The sequence below is a fragment of the Cucumis sativus genome, chromosome 6, assembly GCF_000004075.3.
Source record: "Cucumis sativus cultivar 9930 chromosome 6, Cucumber_9930_V3, whole genome shotgun sequence".
NCBI lineage: Eukaryota > Viridiplantae > Streptophyta > Magnoliopsida > Cucurbitales > Cucurbitaceae > Cucumis > Cucumis sativus.
This window is the reverse complement of record NC_026660.2, coordinates 5,987,432-6,007,123: the sequence shown is the minus strand read 5'-3', so window position 1 is coordinate 6,007,123 and position 19,692 is coordinate 5,987,432. Positions and strand designations below refer to the sequence as shown.

Sequence of the window (19,692 nt, the reverse complement as noted above, 5' to 3'; positions counted from 1 at the left end):
GTTTCTAAATGAGTAAAATGAAAAATGGTAATTGCTAGTGTTTGATTTAGTAGTTTAGAAATGAAAGTGAAAAAGACTACAATTCTCCCTTTCGCAAAAAGTGAATGAATGGCTGTGGTGATTACACACACCTTTCCTCAATCTTCTTCACAAACCACACCATTCTCCCTTTTTCATCATCTTCTTCTTCTTCTTCTTCATTCTTCCCCTGTTTCCAATTCTCAACAACATCAATGGCGTCTCTTCAATCTCTGGCCTCCACTACTTCCCCGTCTTCTCCTCATCTCCTTCATCCCTCTTCCACCAAACCCAAACTCTCTTACTCTCTCCACAGCAGCGCCTTCTCCTCATTCCACGGCCGCTCTCTTTCCCTCTCCACCACCAAATGCCACACACTCACTCGCCGCACTTACCGACAACGTTCATGGAACCCCATCCTCATGGTTCTGCCCAAGATTCAGTTCATCCAGGGCACGGACGAGCAGACAATCCCGGATGTGCGGCTGACGAAATCCCGAGACGGAACCAATGGAATGGCGATTTTTAGGTTCGAGCAGCCGTCAGTGTTCGATTCATCGGCGGAGGTTGGGGATATCACCGGCTTCTATATGATTGATGAAGAAGGGATGATTCAATCGGTTGATGTGAATGCGAAGTTCATAAATGGGAAACCGGCGGGGATTGAGGCGAAGTATGTGATGAGAACCCCGAGGGAATGGGATAGATTCATGAGATTCATGGAGCGATACTCCAATGCCAATGGGATGCAATTTGTCAAGAAATGAAATCAGGTTTTTTCTTTTGCACAATTTTGTTTTTGCGTTTGAAAATGAAGATCAATACTGTGTTGATTATGGCTGATGGATGAAGATTTAATTGAAGCTTTGTTCTATGTTCTTTCTATCCCCCTAAAGGGAATTTGTAATAACAAACAAAAGATTGTGAAAACAAAACAAACTCTGTACCAAAATATAGCTGTAATTACCAATTTTAAGTCCATAACTAATAACTAACTAACTATAAGAGGTCAACGTTTGTCGACGTCAAGGTTTGTCGAGATTGGTCGAGTTAATTGGCCAATGTCACGAATATAAAAAAAATGAAAAGGAATTAATTTATATAAAAGTATATTCTAAACTTTTTTTTTTTAGCTTTTACTAATATAATTTTGGGTTTTAAAAGGTAAGATTCAAAACTTGAATACATTAAAAAAAAAACAGCATGAGAGTGTTTTCAAAATTTGTATAGTTGATGTTGAAGTTTGGTACTAATGATGAATTTGTAATGTGCGGAAGGAATTAAGTGATTTCTTTTGTCAAGAATGTTGGTGTTTGTTTTTTCTAAAACCGACTAGAGTTGATAGAGCAAAATGTCTAGGTGTTTTGTAGCGTTACGATGCCACTCCAGATTGTTTGTGATTATAATCCTAAAGGTGGTCCACCTTCGACACTAAAATGATTTCTTTTCTAAGTAAACTCTTGTAAAGAATGATTTCGAACTTTTGTATGGATGAATCAATGTGTTACGTTAGTTTCGAACGACCTAAATTTTGACAACAATGAATATTGACATTTCCCTAACATTACATTCTCTAAAAGAATTTGTTTTGTGAATATGTATTTTCTCAGGTAAAAAGGTGAGGTGATGTCATCTGAACTTTCATACGATATTTCATCTAACTTTCGTTTGTAGTTTTAGTTGAAAATTAATCGTTTAAGTGAAGTACATATGTCATAATCAATTTTTACTTTTGAGAGTCTTAAGAATTGGCAGCGAAAAGAAAGAAGAAAAAACCCATGAACTAAATTGAATCAAATGAAGGTACTAAGAGTCATGTAACAAAGTACATAAAATTCAGAATAAAACAATCAGATTGAAAGGTGTGCATTCAAAAACTTCTAAAAGTACTTCAAAAGACAGAACTCCAAAGACAGTGAACATATCACATATAGAACGACATTAACTTGTGATATAAAACTCCAAATGCCATTAGAGAGTCTTACGAATGAAGCATTTTGATTTCTAAAAGTAACATAAAAAGGAGTGGTAGAAGAAGAAAAAGAAGAAGAAGAATCATTAAACCCCATTGCCATAACTTGGGATTTTGATGAAGGGATGAAGTTTTATTTTGATGTAGTTTTGGTTCCATATCTCCAAACAAGAAGAAAACTCCTGGACTTCCCATTTTGACCTCGCCCCCATTCAATGTTGAATTGTTCACACCTTGAATGTTGCTGTTCACATAAATGTTTATGCAACAACAGTTAGGTAATTTACACTCACCTCCATGGCTGACTGACATTGAAGCTCCCATGTTTCCACCTTCCAACCTCACTCCCTCGAGTGCCTCGTTCTCGTCTCTCGCTTCCATCTTTCCTTCGCTTCTATTGCCGAAACTCTATAACATCATCTTCATAGTTGATGTGTAGGATTATGATCCTCCGGCTACTAAAGTTAACATCATCTTTGCTTCCTTCCTTCTGCAATGGGTTTTCTTTCTTTGTCCCTCACTTTTTTGCTTCAAAAGCAACCTATAACCTTCACATTCAATCCATCTATGCAACTTTTAATGTGTTTAAATAAGCAGTAGTATTTTAACTTCGTGTTTACATGTAGTTTTAAAATAGTTTAAAGATTCATGTTTATCGTTTGTGGTTCTTATATGGGTGCCACTTGTTCTCGCAAAATATATTTCTCTGCAGTTCTGCCTTGTCACAATTTAAAAGTACAACACAATTTTTTAAATTCGCTCACATCTACATCTATATCCTTGTATTCACAATAGGGCTGCCCTAACATTGTTAGTGAAAGAGCATGATCACAATTATCAAGCTATCAAGTGAGGACTTGACCTGGTCAAGACATCCGTGCGCATAATAGCTGTGCATTGACATAAGCAAAAGGTTGTTTTTCATTTATTTTTGAAGAAACACGAACCACTAAGAGGGTTGAAAGCAGGTCGTTGGACAGAAATCTTACATTGATCGTTTAATGACAACAAAAAAAAAACGATTTAGCAACTAAAGTGAACTAGTTGATGTGTTAGATTTCACTTCGCAATTCGGAGTACCACTCCAAAAGTTCTATAGAATATACCAACAACCACCATCCGCATCCAACAAATTTGCTCAAACTTGACAAAATAGATAAAATTTGTACCTCTTTCTTTTTCCTGAAAAAAACACATTTTAAGACCATAGTATGCTGTAACCAAGCATTCCAGCCTTTATTAATTACAACACCAAATAAACTGTGCATTCTACTAAACCATGAATGAAGAAGATAAGAATACACGAGGGTTGAACTCGAAACATTCTCCATTTTATTTTAACAAATGGAGACATAAACCAGGCCGTTCTCAAAGCTTTTCAACTAAGTTAATACAAAATATCCAGGGGGCTTCAGAAAAAATTCAAATGAAGCCTATGGAAAAGAATCAGGATTGACTCTTTCACTGACTGTCGAACCAAATTGCGGGCCACCTTTACGGTACGATATAAGAAACTCAACAGGATATCCCTTCAACTTATGTGGTACAATCCCAAGATCATTGAAAGTCAATGCTGCAAATCCAATAGCAAGATCAGAGAGTATTAGACGACAACGTGACCTGTTGGAAGGGGAAAAGAATTGAGATGCTTACCTTTTTCAGAAACAACTGTATCTTGTGTTAGAGCTAGGATCTGATCCAGATTGAAAATGGCTGGCGTTGGTAATGGAAACGGGACTTTGTTAAGTAATATTTCTCGTGGGGTAGCAATTGCCTGAGGCCAAACAGCAGCTTTTAGTTTTAGAAAACAAAATCAAACAGGTCGAACAATATCTAAAAACAAAGCTTCGCTTGATCTGCAATATAATCCAACAAAGGCCAGCAAGGAGAGCAACTTATACTTTCCTAAGTGTATACCATCACTAAAAAAATCATCTAGCATGGTCTGAATTTCTTATGCAATGAGTGGGGGGAAGGAAAGGCAAGAGGAAGCAACAATATAAGGACCAACAAAATAAAAGATGTGACTATTTTTTGCATGATAGCAACACAATATAAGAGAAGAAATATGGTGGCCGATTTATTAAGACTTGAGGGAAAGCATAAAGGTACAACATTGTATATCATCAACTTCCATTGTTTTTACCTTTGCAATAGGGAAAGGGACTTTCAGGTAGTGAGGCCATTCACGGATCACGTCAAACATAAGTTCTGCCTGCAAAGAACATGAAGCTTTATAATGAAATTTCTATTCTTTTTTCTTGGACAGGGGGCAGAATGTTAAAAAAAAACATAACATACCAAATCATGCACCGAATAGATCTCTGGACCACCTAGTTCATAAACTTTTCCAATGCTGGTGCCATCGTCTTTCAACGCTGAAACAATTCCACCAGCAACGTCAACAACATACACAGGTTGGATTCTGCAAAGATAGCACTGGTGGTTAGGGTAGCTATAAGAAAATAAGTACTCAACAATATCTGAACTATTCAATGCCTGCCAATGTGATTTTGATCCATACAGTATCGGATATGAAATACATACTTTGTAGATCCATTTCCAAAGAGGGGAATGAAGCCATATTTTTTAGCAAAATGTGCCCATGGATTCAGAATACGGTCCTCTGTACCAATCATAGTTGCAGGTCTCAGAATTGTAGCCTGTAAAAGCACATCTTTGAAATGTTAGTTCTGACAATATCCCCTAAATAATTGGAGAAAAGTTGAAATTAAAATTATACTAAAAATCTACAGCATTAAAAAAATATCCAATAATTTATGAAAAATAAGTTTCAAATATGAAATTGAAGTTTGAAATTGTAAATTGCAAATTTGACCTAAGAATTTGAATTTAGCATGCTTTTTATCCATACAGTCTATTCTTGAACACGGCTTCACCTCAACTGAACCTTAATGAAAGAGTACTCCCATAAGAATAAAAGATGAATACATGATAAATGAATAGTTATAGACAATAGAAGACTTGTAGTATTCTCTAATGGTCTGAAACTGCCAGCGTAACTTTATGTGGTATTATCAACTCAAAATCAGGAAATTAATTATAACTCCTTACCTCAGGGAATGCCTTCAAAACAGATTCCTCGCCAGCAGCTTTAGATCTTAGAAATCTGGATGGAGATGATGAAGATGCACCCAGGCAGGAAACTTGTATAAATCTCAAGATACCACCATGTTCTTTGGCAATCTACAGTATTTAAAAGGAGGGAAAACATCTAATCTACATCAGACTCAAAAAGAAAAAAAATGTAACATCTTTAGTTAAAAATAAATAAATGAATAATATACGAAAGTACTCTATCCCTTTCCGTTATCTTGTCTTTAATAATTCATATTCAGATGGTAGAGGAACTAAAGAAGACTCTATCGATAAGAAAAATGCTTCTATCAAATTTGCAAGCACTTTAAAAATGCTTCTACCAAATTTTCAAGCACTTTAAAAATGCTTCTACCAACACATAAATGTCGGCCAACAATTATTGATAATTTATATGCATTATAGAATTGAGCAATATATTGGGTAAAATTGAGTTAGGATACCACCTAACAAGGAAATGCTCACGAACACAAAGTAAACTCTAGAACACTAAAATGGAAATATATTGAAAATGTGCAATAATATCATAAGAACAAGTAACAAGGTAACCACTAACCTTTCGAGAGGGCTAGAGTCTCCCAAATTCCCAACTAAAGAAATCTCACAAAATTCTTCTCCCTAGCTACCAACCCATTCCCTCTATTTTATAACTAAGAGTCCTGACAAACTTACTATCTAATTTAGTAATGTCCTAATAAATTAATACTCTACTACAACTCCATATATCTCCGACTCTAACTAGGCCCCTTACAAATTGCTCCCAAAATCCACTGGATCATGGGCACCAGCTTAATATTAGCTTAATAGATTTTCAACCAATAGGCCTTGGGAAAGGCAAGCCACGTGGGATTGAAGTCAGATGCATACCGTGGCAAGTTGTTCTGCCATGGAATGATTTACTTCCTCAAAGCTGTAGTTTCTTGTTTCATACTCTCTTCCTGTCAACAAATATGGTAAATTCTAATCTTAAAAGGCTAAAATAAAAAATTCAAACATTTAACAAGAAGGAAGAAGAATGAGAAACCCATACCAATAAGATTAAGGACCACGTTAGCCTTTGCCATTACGGCTTTTACTGAATTTTCATCTCTTGGATTGTATTTCATTGGTACTATCTGAAGGGGGGGAAATTAAGGCGATTGATTTAACAGTGAGGGGGCAAAGAAAGCATTCAGCAACACATGGAAAAAAAAAATAGTACAATCATCCATGGCATTAAAACGTCATATACTGCTCTACCTGTCCCAGATCTCCCATTATTTTAAGATGTCGAGGTGAATCTTCAGAACCTCGAAAAGGGACCAACACTTGGGACCCCATTTTAGCTGAAACATAATTCATTTCCAAAATCATGCTTAGCATAAAACTTATATATAATCAAGAATAGAGCCAAAGCTGCCAAAACCCACTAGTAGTAGAAGCTATAGAGGCACATAATAAATTGCATATCTAAGCAAAAAGAAAGTTGAATGCTAGTACCATTTATGTTCACCTATTACCTAGTTGCTGTACAACATAGCGGCCAAGGAATCCAGTAGCTCCAAAGACAGTAGCAACAATCCCACTGCAAAACAATTTTGCGATAAAACAGTAAGATCAGGAAAACCAGATACAGAATTTGGTTTATTCACTACAGACTAAATCCACAAATTGAATTAAATATCAATAATCTGATCTGCCTGAGAATCCTAATGTGCATGCTTGAAAAAGAACAGATAAGCACAAACTAGGATTATCTGACAGCGACAGAGAAACCAGCTCAGATTAAAATTTCCTGCTTCAATATCCCATAAAAGATGGAATGACGTCAGTTCGTAGTGGGTAGTGCCATGATCTTTTAGCTTACTCAATAAAACAAAGTATATCTAATTAATCCTTCCCTCAATGACAATGGGAAAATGCTATAAGTATTTCAACTAAAAAAGACACTGAAAGATTATATTTGATTTCCACTAATTAACTTACAAACTTGAAGCACAAATGTTATAAAAAGGTTTTGAGAATAACATCTCGAGACCCATCTTGAGGCAAGGCTTTAACTTCTAGCGTTGAGTATGCCTTTGTTGAACTATAAGAGGCTTATGGCTTCGTGAAAAGGCACAGAGACTTAAAATCTCTATATCTTGTCTAATGATCAAAACAATATTTACCACATTCTTAAAAAAACATATAAAGGTTTGAGTTATGACTACAACTATTACTACTTTTATTATTGTGACTTTAAGAACACTGAAGGTAAAAATCCATAGAATAAACCAATCCTAGTTGAGGGGTGATTTTTTTTTTCTTTTGTGTTTTTATATGACTATCGTGTTTAGCAATACTTAGTCATACCAATTTAGGATTTTTAAAATAATTTAAATTCAATTTGAGGCATGAAGTACCACTGTTCATCTTCATCCCATTAAATTTCTTAAATTTCCATCAACATTCCAAAGCACTCAAACCCAGCATTACATCTACAACATAAAGCCAATAATCAAATATAAGAATCCAAACACGAAAAAGCTAGGGCTAGGTTACCTAACAGACGATCTCCCACCAGTGCCCTTACGGACAAGGTGCCCGACACCTCTCGTAGCCAAAGTGGAATCATATCGTGGACGATCAGCCCCACAATCTGCAAAAATATTTTTTAAAAAAAAAAACAAGATGTTCGAGACGTTAAAAATGGACGAAATCGATGTGAAAATGGAAGCACAGAAGGAAGAGAGAAGCAATTACAGTGATGAGAAAGAGGGTATATGAACTTGATAGAAGAAATTGAGGAAGAAGAGCTGAGGCTCTGCTGCTGCTGCACTAGACGCCTCGAAAGGGCCTGCATCTTTGATCGGAATCTGATCGGAGTGAGCAACGGAGGGAGAGAGCAAGAAGAGAGAGGGAAGCGCTTTAGTTAAGAAGGCGAAGAATTTTGATGAACAGCTTTTTTCCCATTATTGGACTTTGGGTTTTCTTTCTTCTAAATGGGCCTCAATTTAGCCCAAATAAGCCCAAATTTATATTCCAACCCTTACCCTCTTGCAATGGCTCAACTAAATTACACGAATAAATATTTATTTATTCAGGATAATTGTAATGAATACTCATTTGATTAATTATATAGCTAACATTTTTAAAAAATTAAAAAAATAGTAAAATTATCGTTGATAGACTTGTATCACCGATTGACTTGTATCACCGATAGACTCGTATGGTCTATTGATGATAGACCACTATTTACAACATAGTCTATCAGTGATAGACTTCTATCATTAATAGAATTTGACAAATATTGTTATATTTGCAAATTTTTTAAAATGTTGTTATATACTTAATTATTTTGAATTTAATTGCTAAATTTGCAACTACTCCTTAAATAAAATTCAATAATCACACAAAAAAACAAAAAAATTGTTTTTCGTACTTGATAAATAAATACGAAGTTAGGTTTTCTTCGAAGGGAATGAAAAATTGTTGTAAATATAGCAAAAACATGTCAAAATCAGTTTCTGATAGACTATGTTGTAAATATTAGTCTATCACTGATAAACCATAAGAATTTATATCACGGGTATGTTTTGTTATGTTTACATTTTTTTTAAAAAATGTTGCTATATAGTTCATTATTATTCCTAAAATTGTTACCCATTATAATATAGCCCTGAAAAAAACATTAAACGAAAGAGAGGGTCGAGAGTCTTACAAATTAGGTTTGATAGAATCAACTAGATTGAAGCTTTGCATTGGAGATGTTTGTTACCTTCGTTTATGTGAACAATAGTCTTTAAATTTTTAATATTTAGATGTTGATTAAATTTCACTTTTATCGGATTATCTTTACCCTAAATCAAAACACAAATTTCAACACTTTAAAACCTCAAGATTAACTAAGGGTCCGTTTGGATTGAATTAAGAAAAAAATGTTTTTCAATAATACATTTTCTCTCAAACATTTTTTTAAAAATAAATTTAAAATTTAAACACTTAATGTTTAGTTAAACTTTTTTATTAGCGTTTATATGTGAATTTAGTTTTTAAAGATTTCTCTAAAATAGATTATTTTATAAATAAATTTTTAGAAAATGTATTATTTTAATTTGTCAAACACTACCATTTTTTTCAGAATAGTTTTTTTGACAAAATTAAACACTTTATATCCTAAACCAAACACATCCTAAATTCAATTCAAAGATGGACCAAGAATGCAACCCTTCAAAATCTAAGGATCAAACAAGAACTAAACCCAAAATCAAAAATCAAAAGTATTTTTTCTACGATTAATCGCCAATAAGTAGCAAGCTTTTAAAAGGAGAGGAAAAAATAAATATAAAGAGAGGAAAACTGATGTAATATAGAATAGTTAGTAAAACAGTTTAATTGTTGAATCAGTTAACTAACAACGGTTAAAACTGTTTCATAAAAACAGTTATATCAACTACTTGTAACTACTTACACATTCTTAATAAATACTCCTTCTCTTAACCATTAGAGGCAGAGAATTCATTTCGAGAAATTAATCCAAACTTTGAATTACATCAAAAACAAAAGTCATATCCTTCAAATAAAAAAATGCTCTGAATTTCTCCTTTCATTCCAATAGTACTAGTGAGTAAGTGATTACAAGAGATCCACTCAATGTGTCACATGAAAATAACCAACGAGGTTCGTTCTATTGAAGAATATGTCCAACTCCTTATCCATCCCAAGTAAGACCGTAAACAAAATTGTATCTAAACATAAATCAACTAGTTTAAACATAAATCAACTAGTTTAAAGAGTTTGATTCCTCCTCTACATGTTGACGCCGTAAATCGAACAAAACCAGTGAAAAAAAAGACGAAAGAAAACTCAAGGAAAAAAGGGAGGCAATGCAGAGCAGTTTCAAAAGCTTTTTTCTTCTTTTTTTAAGAAAGGGGAAAAAGGAAAGTTCAATACCAAAATCTAAAGCACTGTTACTTTGCTTTGCTAGAACCTGAGAAATGAACATTTGGCTAACTCAACTCTACAAATTAGCCCCTATCTAAACCAACCATTACATTACCGGAAAAACCATGGCCGCTCTCATTTTCTTTCGTGTTAATTATTGTTTTGGCATACATGGATTTGATTTATTCTTCATCCTAATTCCCCTAAACCATGAATCATTCATTCCATAAAACAAGAACCTCACTTTGAATTTACACCTTTTTTTCACTCACCCCTTCTGCCCCCATTTCCTCTCTTTATTATTATTCAATCCTTCGTTTTGCTGGTGTTGCCGAATGCAGATGCAGCTCATCGAGCAGTAATCGTTATGGCGCCCCCTTCAACCTCGTGCATCTGCTGAGACAGACGTCGTTTTCAGGCATCCCATCTCAACAAAAACGTCTGGTCTGGTCTGCCCATTTTATCTTGTGGAATACTCCGTCACTAATTTGAGGAACATGGATGACTTATCCTCTAATAGTCGTGTCGGGGTATCAAACTCTGCAATTCTACCTGCAAACCACAACCAAATATAGATCTCAGCTGATTGTCTAACTAAACATGTGAAATGGGAGATTGTTCCTTGGTCAGTTCAAACTAATTTAAAGTCTAGATTCTGGCTTTTGGTTACGAGCAGTACTCACCGTCGCTTAGTACCAAAACCAGATCACTGTCAACTACGGTCGGAATTCTATGTGCAATTGTGCACACGGTGCAGTCTCTGAACTCTGTTCTAATAACCTTCTGGATAAGATTATCTGTTGCCATGTCGACCGATGCAGTGGCTTCATCGAGAACAAGTATTCTGGCTTGTCTCAATAGTGCACGACCCAATGCTACGAGTTGCCTCTGCCCTACACTCCAGTTATCTCCATTTTCAAGAACTGCGAGTTAATTTGTAAAGAGGATCAGCAACCAAACATGCATAAAATGTACATCAGGCACAGCCAACAAAAGAGAACGGGAAAGGCTCCCTATCTGCTTGTTAAATACCTGGTGTATCGAGTTTTTGCTCCTTTTCACGGATCATCTGTCCTAGTTGTGATTTATCCAGTGCCTGAAAAATGTTAAAAACAAATCAGGAAACCCCGATTTCATATTACAGAACAAGAGTATATAAACGTTAAACAGGTACAGAGTCACTTTTCAGAAAGACCACGAAGACACATTAGTACTAGTATCTGCTCACTAATGGATATTGACACCGCCTTATACTTTGGCTTTTCATATTTTGTTCCCTTTGATAAGCAATCTATTATTTTAAATGATAAAGTGGAGAACTTGTTTTGATCTTTCAGCGACAAACAGAAGTACTACTATAGCAATTTCGGAAGAAAAACAGTGAAGTGGTAATTTGACAGAGATGTCAATCAAACCTCCCAAATTTCATGATCAGAATGCTCTTCAAGGGGATCAAGATTTCCCCTAATTGTGCCTTCAAATAAAGTGGGATCCTGAGGTATGATACTGAGACGGCTACGGAGGTCATGAAGACCAATTGTAGATATATCGATATTGTCGATAATTATCCTTCCACTTGATGGTTCAACCAATCGAAATAATGCCTGAATCAAAGTAGATTTACCACTACCAGTCCTACCAACAATTCCAACCTTCTTTCCACCGGGAAAGCAGCAAGTTACACCACGGAGCACCAAAGGAAGATTCTCCTTGTATCGGACCTTGAACAAAAAACGAGAGGAATTTGTAAAATAGAAAGCAATTCATAATTGTATTTGATCGTTAATCAAACATGAATTTCTTTTTTTTCTATATTCATGAGTGTTGGACCAACTTATGCGCACCTCTACTGGTCTCACGGGACAACTCACCTGACCCTACAACATTTGGATGTCAAGAAAACTCGTAGGAAATTAACTCCTTGGTAGATGACCATGATGAACTGAACTCATTTAGTTATTGAGACTATGTCTTCTTTTACACCATTAGGCTAACCCACTATGGTTGCCAATGAAATGTGGAAATGCAATGATGTTCCAACAATAACTAAGCAAATAATAGGAATTGACACTCACGATAACAATGACATAAGTCTTGAACCATAAGAATACCACCCTTAAAACTCTCACAAAAGAACGACAATACCGTAGGCCAATTACTACCTTTAGTTCAGTAAGCTCAATAGTTCCATTCTCAGGCCACGTGGAAGGAGGACGAGAGTCCTCAATAAGTATTGGTGCCTCACTTGGAATTTGACTATATTGATAGATCCTTTCAATAGATATAATTTTGTTTTCAAGCTTGCAAAAGCTAAGTATCCACCGTGACAGGCGAGCATTCAGATTCAGACCATATGTTACCGCAAGGCCAGCCATACCTACAAACAAAAAACCAACGGTTGATAAATTTTGACAATGCAGTATCTTTTTAAATCTGCAGCACTAAAAAAATTTTAATGTTGGTTACAGTTCATTGAGAGAAATGTACGTTAAAAAATTTGAGTTCTTTTACTAACCATTTACAATTTTATGCCTACACAATCTGTAACCAACATTAAAAATTTGTACCTAAAGACTAAGAAGTCCAGGTTCAATCCCCCCCACTCAATTTGTACACAAATTTATTTATTTTTAAAAAGATAATAATTAATTTTTTAATTTAAAAGAAAAAACATTTGCAATTTTATATGGTCAAAGATTGAAGGTCCACATGGTAACCTTGAAGAAGAAAACAAAATAGTAAACTTGAGGCATCTCACTACAAACAGACATGAAAATATGCAATTGAAATTGTCTTGCTTGCTGAAGGAATTAAACATCAATTCAGTCGAAACCACATCCTCCCCAGCTTAAGACAGGCCACTTAAAATCATTATTTTGCAGGACCACGACCAATGACACATAGAATATAAAAACACCGAGCATACCAAAAAGCAAGGAATCTAGAAGAGAATGTGTGACATACTTGGATCAATACTTCCATGCGGGAAGCTGACTAGCAAAACCATACAGAAAGCAAAGACAAAGGTGGAGAGCAATTCCATACGAAGACAAAGCCACTCAATAGCAGCAAGACTGCAGAAGAATGGGCGAGAGTAACAATCAAGAAGATAAAGGTTTCTCTTCATAAACCGTTTCTCCTGTCCAAAACCTCGTATTGTAGCTGCTCCAGCAATTGACTCACCAAAAAGGTTAATAACCGGAGATTTCTGAATGCTGACAATGCGAACAAGCTCCCTTGATGATGCCATGTAGTATTTCTGCATTGTAAAATGCTCTTAATAAGGTCACATGCCCTCAATACCATTAATCAAAATTTGGAAAGAACAGAACTTTTTTAATAAAAACTAGAAGACCAGGTGATGAGTTATTTGATAGGAAATTTTGTAGTCACTCCCTCTCCATTATTGCTAACTCAAAAGCCCTTTTGTATCTCAGACATTCCATATTTTTGTGCTTTCCCAAGCAGTCATGAATATATATTCCATTTTATACGATTTTGGAGCAAAGAGATAGAGTATGACAAAGTAAAAGCCATAGGAAAATTAATTTTGTTTTGTTATAAGGAAACATGAGCATCATGAGAGAAACATCAAAAGGAGGAACTTGCAACCAGTACTCACCTGCATCCACAAACAAACAATAGCCATGGGAATGACTAAAAGCAAGACTTGCCAGGTAACTTCTGTCATAACACCAACTATGCCAATAAGTTGTATTGTTGTTGAAGCAAACCCACCAAGTCGAAAAGGAATATCAAGATCCACAACACTTTGATCAATGGATACCTATAAGGCCAAAAGTATAAAATAATTCAAAGTTGAAAGAAAAAATAAATATCCTTATGAATAACATGAATAACTTGATTGAGCATCTGCTTCTTAGAAAGCGAAACTTACGCGATTCAAGATCCGTCCTGCCGGTGTTGAGTCAAAGAATGACATGGGTGCACGAAAAATGGATGTAAGCATCTTGACAAACAATTTTTGTGCAGCTGCAAGACCAAACATAGCAACCAGTATTGCCCTAACGAATACAAACCAAGAACTCCCAAAAGCAAGGGCCATGTAGACCACAAGAAGGATCATGGGAGTCACTTTAGGTTGGTCCCCTTCAGTTTGGGGATTTGCCCATGCCATCCACCAGTTGCTTGCAATCTGTAGGAATTGAAATAATGTTTGTGCGACAATTATGAGAGGAATTAAAAAGCCTTTATACGCTGCAGCCATGTATGACAAGTAGACCTTCATGCTGACCCGGCCTCTTACCCTTTCCTCTTCCTGTACAAGCTGTCTTTTCCTAGAACGTTTTGCCTTCTTTTTCTCCTTAATTGCCTTTTGCTCTGCTGCAGTTATACATTCTTGCACTTCCTTGGGTAAATTTCCAATGTTATTTCCAACAAGATCACACTTTTTACTAAGATTAGAAGATTCATCTGCAGACATAGTTTCATCTGAATCAGAGGAATGGTTGGGAATATCCATAGCTTCAATAGCTTCGTGATGAGCAGTTACCAACGTGTTGAAGTCAGTTCCTGCTTGTAAAAGATCATCATATTTTCCTGCCTGAATAATGCGGCCTTCTTTGATAACCTGTACAGATGGAAAAGGAATGGCCGAGAAAAAGCTAATTTTAATATCATCACAATGGCATGAATATAAGATCCTACTGGAGTGCAAAATTGAGTTGAAATGTATAATAGTGCACTCAACAACCATCCACAAGGAAAAAACCCCACCAATGGCAACTTCAATTCAATGATTTATCCCTGCTACTTTTCCATCACAATTCAAAGCTTGGGGCATACCAAATTCCAAAGTTCAAGGAAGGTCCTTCAAACATATGTTTTCAACCTTGTTGGAAAATATTTACATGAAAATGTGTGTATAGAATAAAAAGGTACGGTGGAGCCAAAGGCACTATGCTCCTTAGAAGAGACTGGAAGGGAGATTGACGTTATCCATTTGTATCTTAAGCTCTAAATTATCATTCCCAAGTGTGGAATCAATCACTTCAACAAGAATTCTCACATCAATTTTTAAATTAAAGATGGTCTCACAGTTCAGTTTTATTTAATATGTTTTTTATCACAAACATCATCGTCTAATGAGTGTCTCCACTACTCTTTTCTACTTTTCAGCTATAAATTAATTTTGTTTACAAAAAAAAAAAAAAAGCTTCTTATCAGAGGAGGGGCTAGAGCTTCTTTTCCAAAGGTTAAGGCAGAAAGTCCAGAAAGACATTAAACAAGAGGTGGATGAAAGAAAGAGAAAAAGAAGCGATCAATTTACAAATATAGACTGGCAATGGATAAAACTTAAAAAATACATGCAAGAAACTCCTGAGTAGGACCCTCCATGGCAACAATTGCAAAAAATATTAAGAACAGTCCATACCAATATCAAATCAACAGCGGGTAAAAATTCAACTTGATGTGTTACAAAAATGACAGTTTTGTCTGCCAGTGCCGTCATTATGTATTCCTGCAAGACATGTTGCCATTATAAGTAACCGTACTATCAAAAACCCAAGAACAATATGGAATGTCATAATTAATATACATATTATTACCTTAAACAAGTCTAAGGCAGTGTGTATATCAACAGCACTGAATGGGTCATCAAGTAAATAAATATCTGCATCTTGATATAGTGCCCTGGCAAGCTGAACACGTTGCTTTTGACCTCCACTAAGGTTTATTCCTCTATCGCCAATTATCGTTTGATCTCCATGTGGGAGATTCTCCAAATCCTTCTTCAGTGAACAAGCATGAATAGCATTCTTGTATTTTGGTTTGTCAAGAGGGCTTCCAAAAAGAATATTTTCTTCTATGTTTCCGGATTGTATCCAAGGTGATTGAGGCACATATGCAGAAGTACCACATAATCTTACCTGGGCAAAGAAAAAGGTGAAGTACTCAAGAAACTGGTAACATTTCCAAATCAACAAGGGAACATGGGATAGAGCAGGTGAAATTTTTTACATAGAAATATGAAATTAAAAGTGAAATTCTGGAAGACTTACTTCCCCCATGATTTTTGGAATCTCCCCAAGGATGCAAGATAGGAAGCTTGATTTACCAGAACCAACAACACCACAAATAGCAACACGCATCCCTTTCTCCACTCTCACTTGTATTCCTGATAAAGTTGGCCTTGGAGAAGAAATGTCCCAGGAGAAGAGGCCATCTTTGATCTCCACAGCTGCATTTGGTGTGCCTCGAGGTAGGTTGATAGTTGCATCTTCCCGCAACTCTTCCTCCAGCAGAAGTCCAGAAATACGATCTAAAGAAACTTTTGTCTGAGCCATCATTGACACCAGGTCAGGAAAATTCCTAAGTGGTTCTTGGAGAATTCTAAAAGTGGCTAGTGCCGAAAGAACACTGCCTGCAGTAAGCTGACCACCCAACAATATGCAGGTGGCAAAAGTAACCACAGAGACAAATATTGGGGAACTCCAGAAAATGAAAGTAATGAAGGCTTGGGAATAAAGAGCTTTTCTAAGCCACTTGAACTCCACGCCCCTCATCTCCTCCAACTTCACTTTGTACCTGACTTCCCAAGCTTGCAGCTTCAGAATCCGCATGCTTCTTAGGCATTCAGAAGTTTTTCTCATCCTATCATCCTTGGCAGCCATCAATTTGTCTTGATAATCCTCCTGTATTCTAGCTATTGGAATGGTAACAATAATGGAGACGATGGTGGCAATCAATGTAGCAATAGAAGCAATTCCAACGTTCTTATACAAAATAGCTAGAGCAAGAATGATTTGCATAGGGAGCATCCAAGCATCATGGAGATACCATGAGTAATCCCCAACTCGTTGCACATCTACAGCCATATAGTTTACAATCTCTCCACTGGTATGACTCTGTTTAGCAGAGCTGGAAAGCCGAAGGCCTTTTCGATATACCAATGCTGTGAGAGCCGATCTCACATGCATACCCAAGATGTCAACCCCAAGATACCACTGTCTGGCTGTCAGAGTCTCCACAAGCTTTGCGAAGAAAAATGTTCCAGCCAAAATGTATCCTTCATGGGGGAAAGTTTCTTTCCCTCCCAAGTAATCAACAAAGTAGCTAATCATATAAGGGCCAACATATGAAACGAGAGTATTCAGGCCAGCAAAGATGGCATTACAAGCTGCCTCCTTCCAGAAGGACTTTAGAATGGCCCAAGCAAGAGAAGGCTGTTTTGAAGGATTCTCCGCTTTCAATTTCTCCCAGTTTGAGTTCAAAATCTTATAATTGTTCTTAGATCGATCTTTTGGTGCAAGAAGGGGAATGTCCTTCAGTTCAAGTGGTCTTTTCGCACCAATTGAGAGAAGAGGGTTCAGCCAGGAAAGTGTAATTAAACTAAAGAGTCCGGCTTCGCTGTAAGGGGTAACCTTGAGACACCCAGGTTCTTCCTCAAGAAGCAAAGGCTCTTGAAGATCAGGGTTCCTATAAACTTTTATACCAGTAACCCCCCTAACAGCAATAAAAGAAAGAAAGGCTAAAGCAGGAGTTACAGCAAAATTTGCAACAACATGAGAGCTCAGGTAATTCTGACCTTGTAGAAACAATTCTCTTCCATCAACATAGAAAGCACACAGACAAATGACAAATGACAATAACCACCAGACTCTCAACAATAATGGAAATTTCTCAAAAGCCTTGAATTTGCAATGCAGAGCCAAAGAACTCAATAGAAACCAAGCCAAAACTTGAGCAGCCGGCCAGCAAACAACAGACCAATCTTCAACCTCCTTCCCTTTAACAGACTCTCTAATTGAACTAATGACATCGAAACCTAACACCAAAACTTGCACAAACAACACATAGAAACAACATGAAACCGACATTTTGAAACTGGCCCCGACGTCAACATCATGAATTTCACCATCCGCGCTGCGCCGAATTGGACTTGCATTTGAACCAGATTCGTCATCCTTAACGAAGCCAAGACGACCAACAAACACAGATATCCGCTTCACCAAGTCAACAAAGAAGAATAGGATAAAAAGTGCTAGATTTATGCAAACTGATGCGAGCTCCAAAATTGGCAATGTTCCAAAAGCTTCCGACAGGGTATTAGACGATCGTACATCAGATGACAAAGCTTGGGTTGTATTCAATAAATGGGCATCACCCATCATTGATTGTGAGATGTTTATGAGGAAGGCGATTCAAAACAGTGAGTCGGCGGCGAGTTAAGTGAGAGAAATAAAACCCTGTTAAGAAGATGAGCATTTCACCATCTGGGTTTTCTCGTAGACACCTAATAACTATTTCTTTAGACAACCTGCAGACACATAGCACATACCAACAAATGGGTTTTTTGTTAACACGAAAGTCGAAGAAAGACAGAGAAATAGAGCGACGCTTTGCGCTCAACACACAGTGATTCTGTCTGTAGCGAAATGGGGAATGGACAAAAGAGCAGATTAAAAATCAAAACAGAAGACGACCCATCAGTGGAAGTACAAAATAAAACTTACCCACCTGCCTTGGAGAGACGTAACTTTGTTGATTGCTGACGAAGAACCAAGTCCCACAAAAATCCCAGCCACCCCTCCAGTAATTCGCCACTTATGAATCCAGAGATGAAACAAGAGAGGGGGGGTACAGGAATACGTATAACAACCAAATCTCAAAACGAAAGAATTGAATTAAAAACGATGATGACGATGAGTAGGATCCAAACAAATAAAGAAGAAAAAAAGCGAAAGGGGGTGGAAAGAAATGAGAAAAAGAGAGAGAGGGGAGGACAGCACTCTCTCTTGTTCTCTCGTCGGGAATTAAAAACAAGAAAGAGGAAAAGAAAGGATTTAAGGAAATGGGGTTGGGGTTTAATACAAAAACAAACTACCCAGCGAGAGAAAGAGTGAAAGCAAAACAGAACAGAGAGAGGAGATATTTGGGGAAAACTCAAAATCAAGCCAGATTTTTACTTAGAACAAAATTCCACTCAAAATTTCGTCTATATGGAAGCACATTGTTTTAGTTTGGGTTTTGTTCTGTTCTGTAATCTCCTTCCCCTTCTCTTTACATGTGTTGTGGCCTCTGCCACGGGAAAGAAGGTGACTGCGAGAAGAGAAAGGTACCCAGTTGGGAACAAAAAATGGAGGAATCACAGAGAGAAAACAAATACAATTGGTTCAAAAGTAAAAATCGCTTTCACATTTGAGAATTGAAAATTTTAAGAAATGGGAATGGGAAGATGAGGACGAGGACGAGGGTGCGTGCTAGCTAGGGTCGGTTAATAGGTCGTCACTCCACGAACCAAAATTGGTGGATTTTCCATTCCATCACATTTCTCACTCTGAATCTGATGCCATTATCAATCTCTTTTTTCCTTATATAATTTATATAAACCTTTTTTGCTGCCTTTCCATCTCCCCCTTTTGTTTTTGTTTTGCATTACATTTATGGTCCATCCTCAATCTCCACTATGCTTCTCTTTTTATTTCTTTCTCGACTAAGCTTTTCATGCTCTCGTTCTAACGTATGGGTTGGAATAATCGAATTTGTACCAAGTTGTAAGTTCTTCCTCATAATACAATATATGTTTGTTGAGTTATACTCATATATCAATTTTAAAATTAAATATCTAATTTTAAAATTGACAATACAAACTTAAGCATTTTTTAAAATAACAAAATTAATTAAAATATTTACGATAGAATTTTATATTTTATCAA

At 36.4% G+C, this 19,692-nt stretch overlaps 3 protein-coding genes across 4 annotated transcripts; 1 reads left to right on the top strand and 2 right to left on the bottom strand.

Annotated features, from left to right (window-relative positions):
- Positions 1–74: 74 nt before the first annotated feature.
- Positions 75–988, top strand: LOC101207167 (photosystem II reaction center PSB28 protein, chloroplastic). The gene has a single exon (XM_011658464.2). It carries the CDS (start codon positions 105–107, stop codon positions 783–785), a length of 681 nt encoding a protein of 226 aa, XP_011656766.1. The 5' UTR covers positions 75–104; the 3' UTR covers positions 786–988.
- Positions 989–3,123: 2,135 nt separating this feature from the next.
- LOC101207411 (NADH dehydrogenase [ubiquinone] 1 alpha subcomplex subunit 9, mitochondrial) lies at positions 3,124–8,043 on the bottom strand. The gene is made up of 12 exons (XM_011658459.2): positions 7,832–8,043; positions 7,631–7,727; positions 6,607–6,671; positions 6,347–6,432; positions 6,138–6,222; positions 5,975–6,045; positions 5,066–5,197; positions 4,538–4,653; positions 4,292–4,415; positions 4,137–4,205; positions 3,644–3,764; positions 3,124–3,563 (listed from the first exon to the last, which is right to left on the bottom strand). The coding sequence occupies exons 1-12, from the start codon at positions 7,929–7,931 to the stop codon at positions 3,424–3,426; spliced, it is 1,206 nt and encodes a 401-aa protein (XP_011656761.1). The 5' UTR covers positions 7,932–8,043; the 3' UTR covers positions 3,124–3,423.
- Positions 8,044–9,961: 1,918 nt separating this feature from the next.
- Positions 9,962–19,402, bottom strand: LOC101209527 (ABC transporter C family member 5). Of its 2 annotated transcripts, none has more exons than XM_011658461.2 (12): positions 18,490–19,402; positions 16,036–18,293; positions 15,583–15,903; positions 15,408–15,494; positions 13,911–14,603; positions 13,635–13,799; positions 12,977–13,271; positions 12,175–12,389; positions 11,428–11,733; positions 11,045–11,108; positions 10,696–10,935; positions 9,962–10,564 (listed from the first exon to the last, which is right to left on the bottom strand). In XM_011658461.2, the coding sequence occupies exons 2-12, from the start codon at positions 18,145–18,147 to the stop codon at positions 10,473–10,475; spliced, it is 4,590 nt and encodes a 1,529-aa protein (XP_011656763.1). In that variant the 5' UTR covers positions 18,148–18,293; positions 18,490–19,402; the 3' UTR covers positions 9,962–10,472. The 2 variants fall into 2 exon arrangements, with proteins under 2 accessions (XP_011656763.1, XP_011656762.1); XM_011658460.2 differs by having other exon boundaries at positions 18,494–19,402.
- Positions 19,403–19,692: the final 290 nt, after the last annotated feature.

Excerpts from the sequence above, each read along its gene's own strand:
- LOC101207167 (XM_011658464.2), top strand. The coding sequence starts at position 105 with ATGAATGGCTGTGGTGATTACACACACCTTTCCTCAATCTTCTTCACA.
- LOC101207411 (XM_011658459.2), bottom strand. The coding sequence starts at position 7,931 with ATGCAGGCCCTTTCGAGGCGTCTAGTGCAGCAGCAGCAGAGCCTCAGC. Across the intron at positions 6,046-6,137 it reads CGTGGTCCTTAATCTTATTG|GAAGAGAGTATGAAACAAGA; the intron begins GTATGGGTTTCT and ends ATTTGTTGACAG. Across the intron at positions 4,654-5,065 it reads TTTTGAAGGCATTCCCTGAG|GCTACAATTCTGAGACCTGC; the intron begins GTAAGGAGTTAT and ends GTGCTTTTACAG.
- LOC101209527 (XM_011658461.2), bottom strand. The coding sequence starts at position 18,147 with ATGATGGGTGATGCCCATTTATTGAATACAACCCAAGCTTTGTCATCT. Across the intron at positions 13,800-13,910 it reads CAGGACGGATCTTGAATCGC|GTATCCATTGATCAAAGTGT; the intron begins GTAAGTTTCGCT and ends TTGGCCTTATAG. Across the intron at positions 11,109-11,427 it reads CTGATCATGAAATTTGGGAG|GCACTGGATAAATCACAACT; the intron begins GTTTGATTGACA and ends AACATTTTTCAG.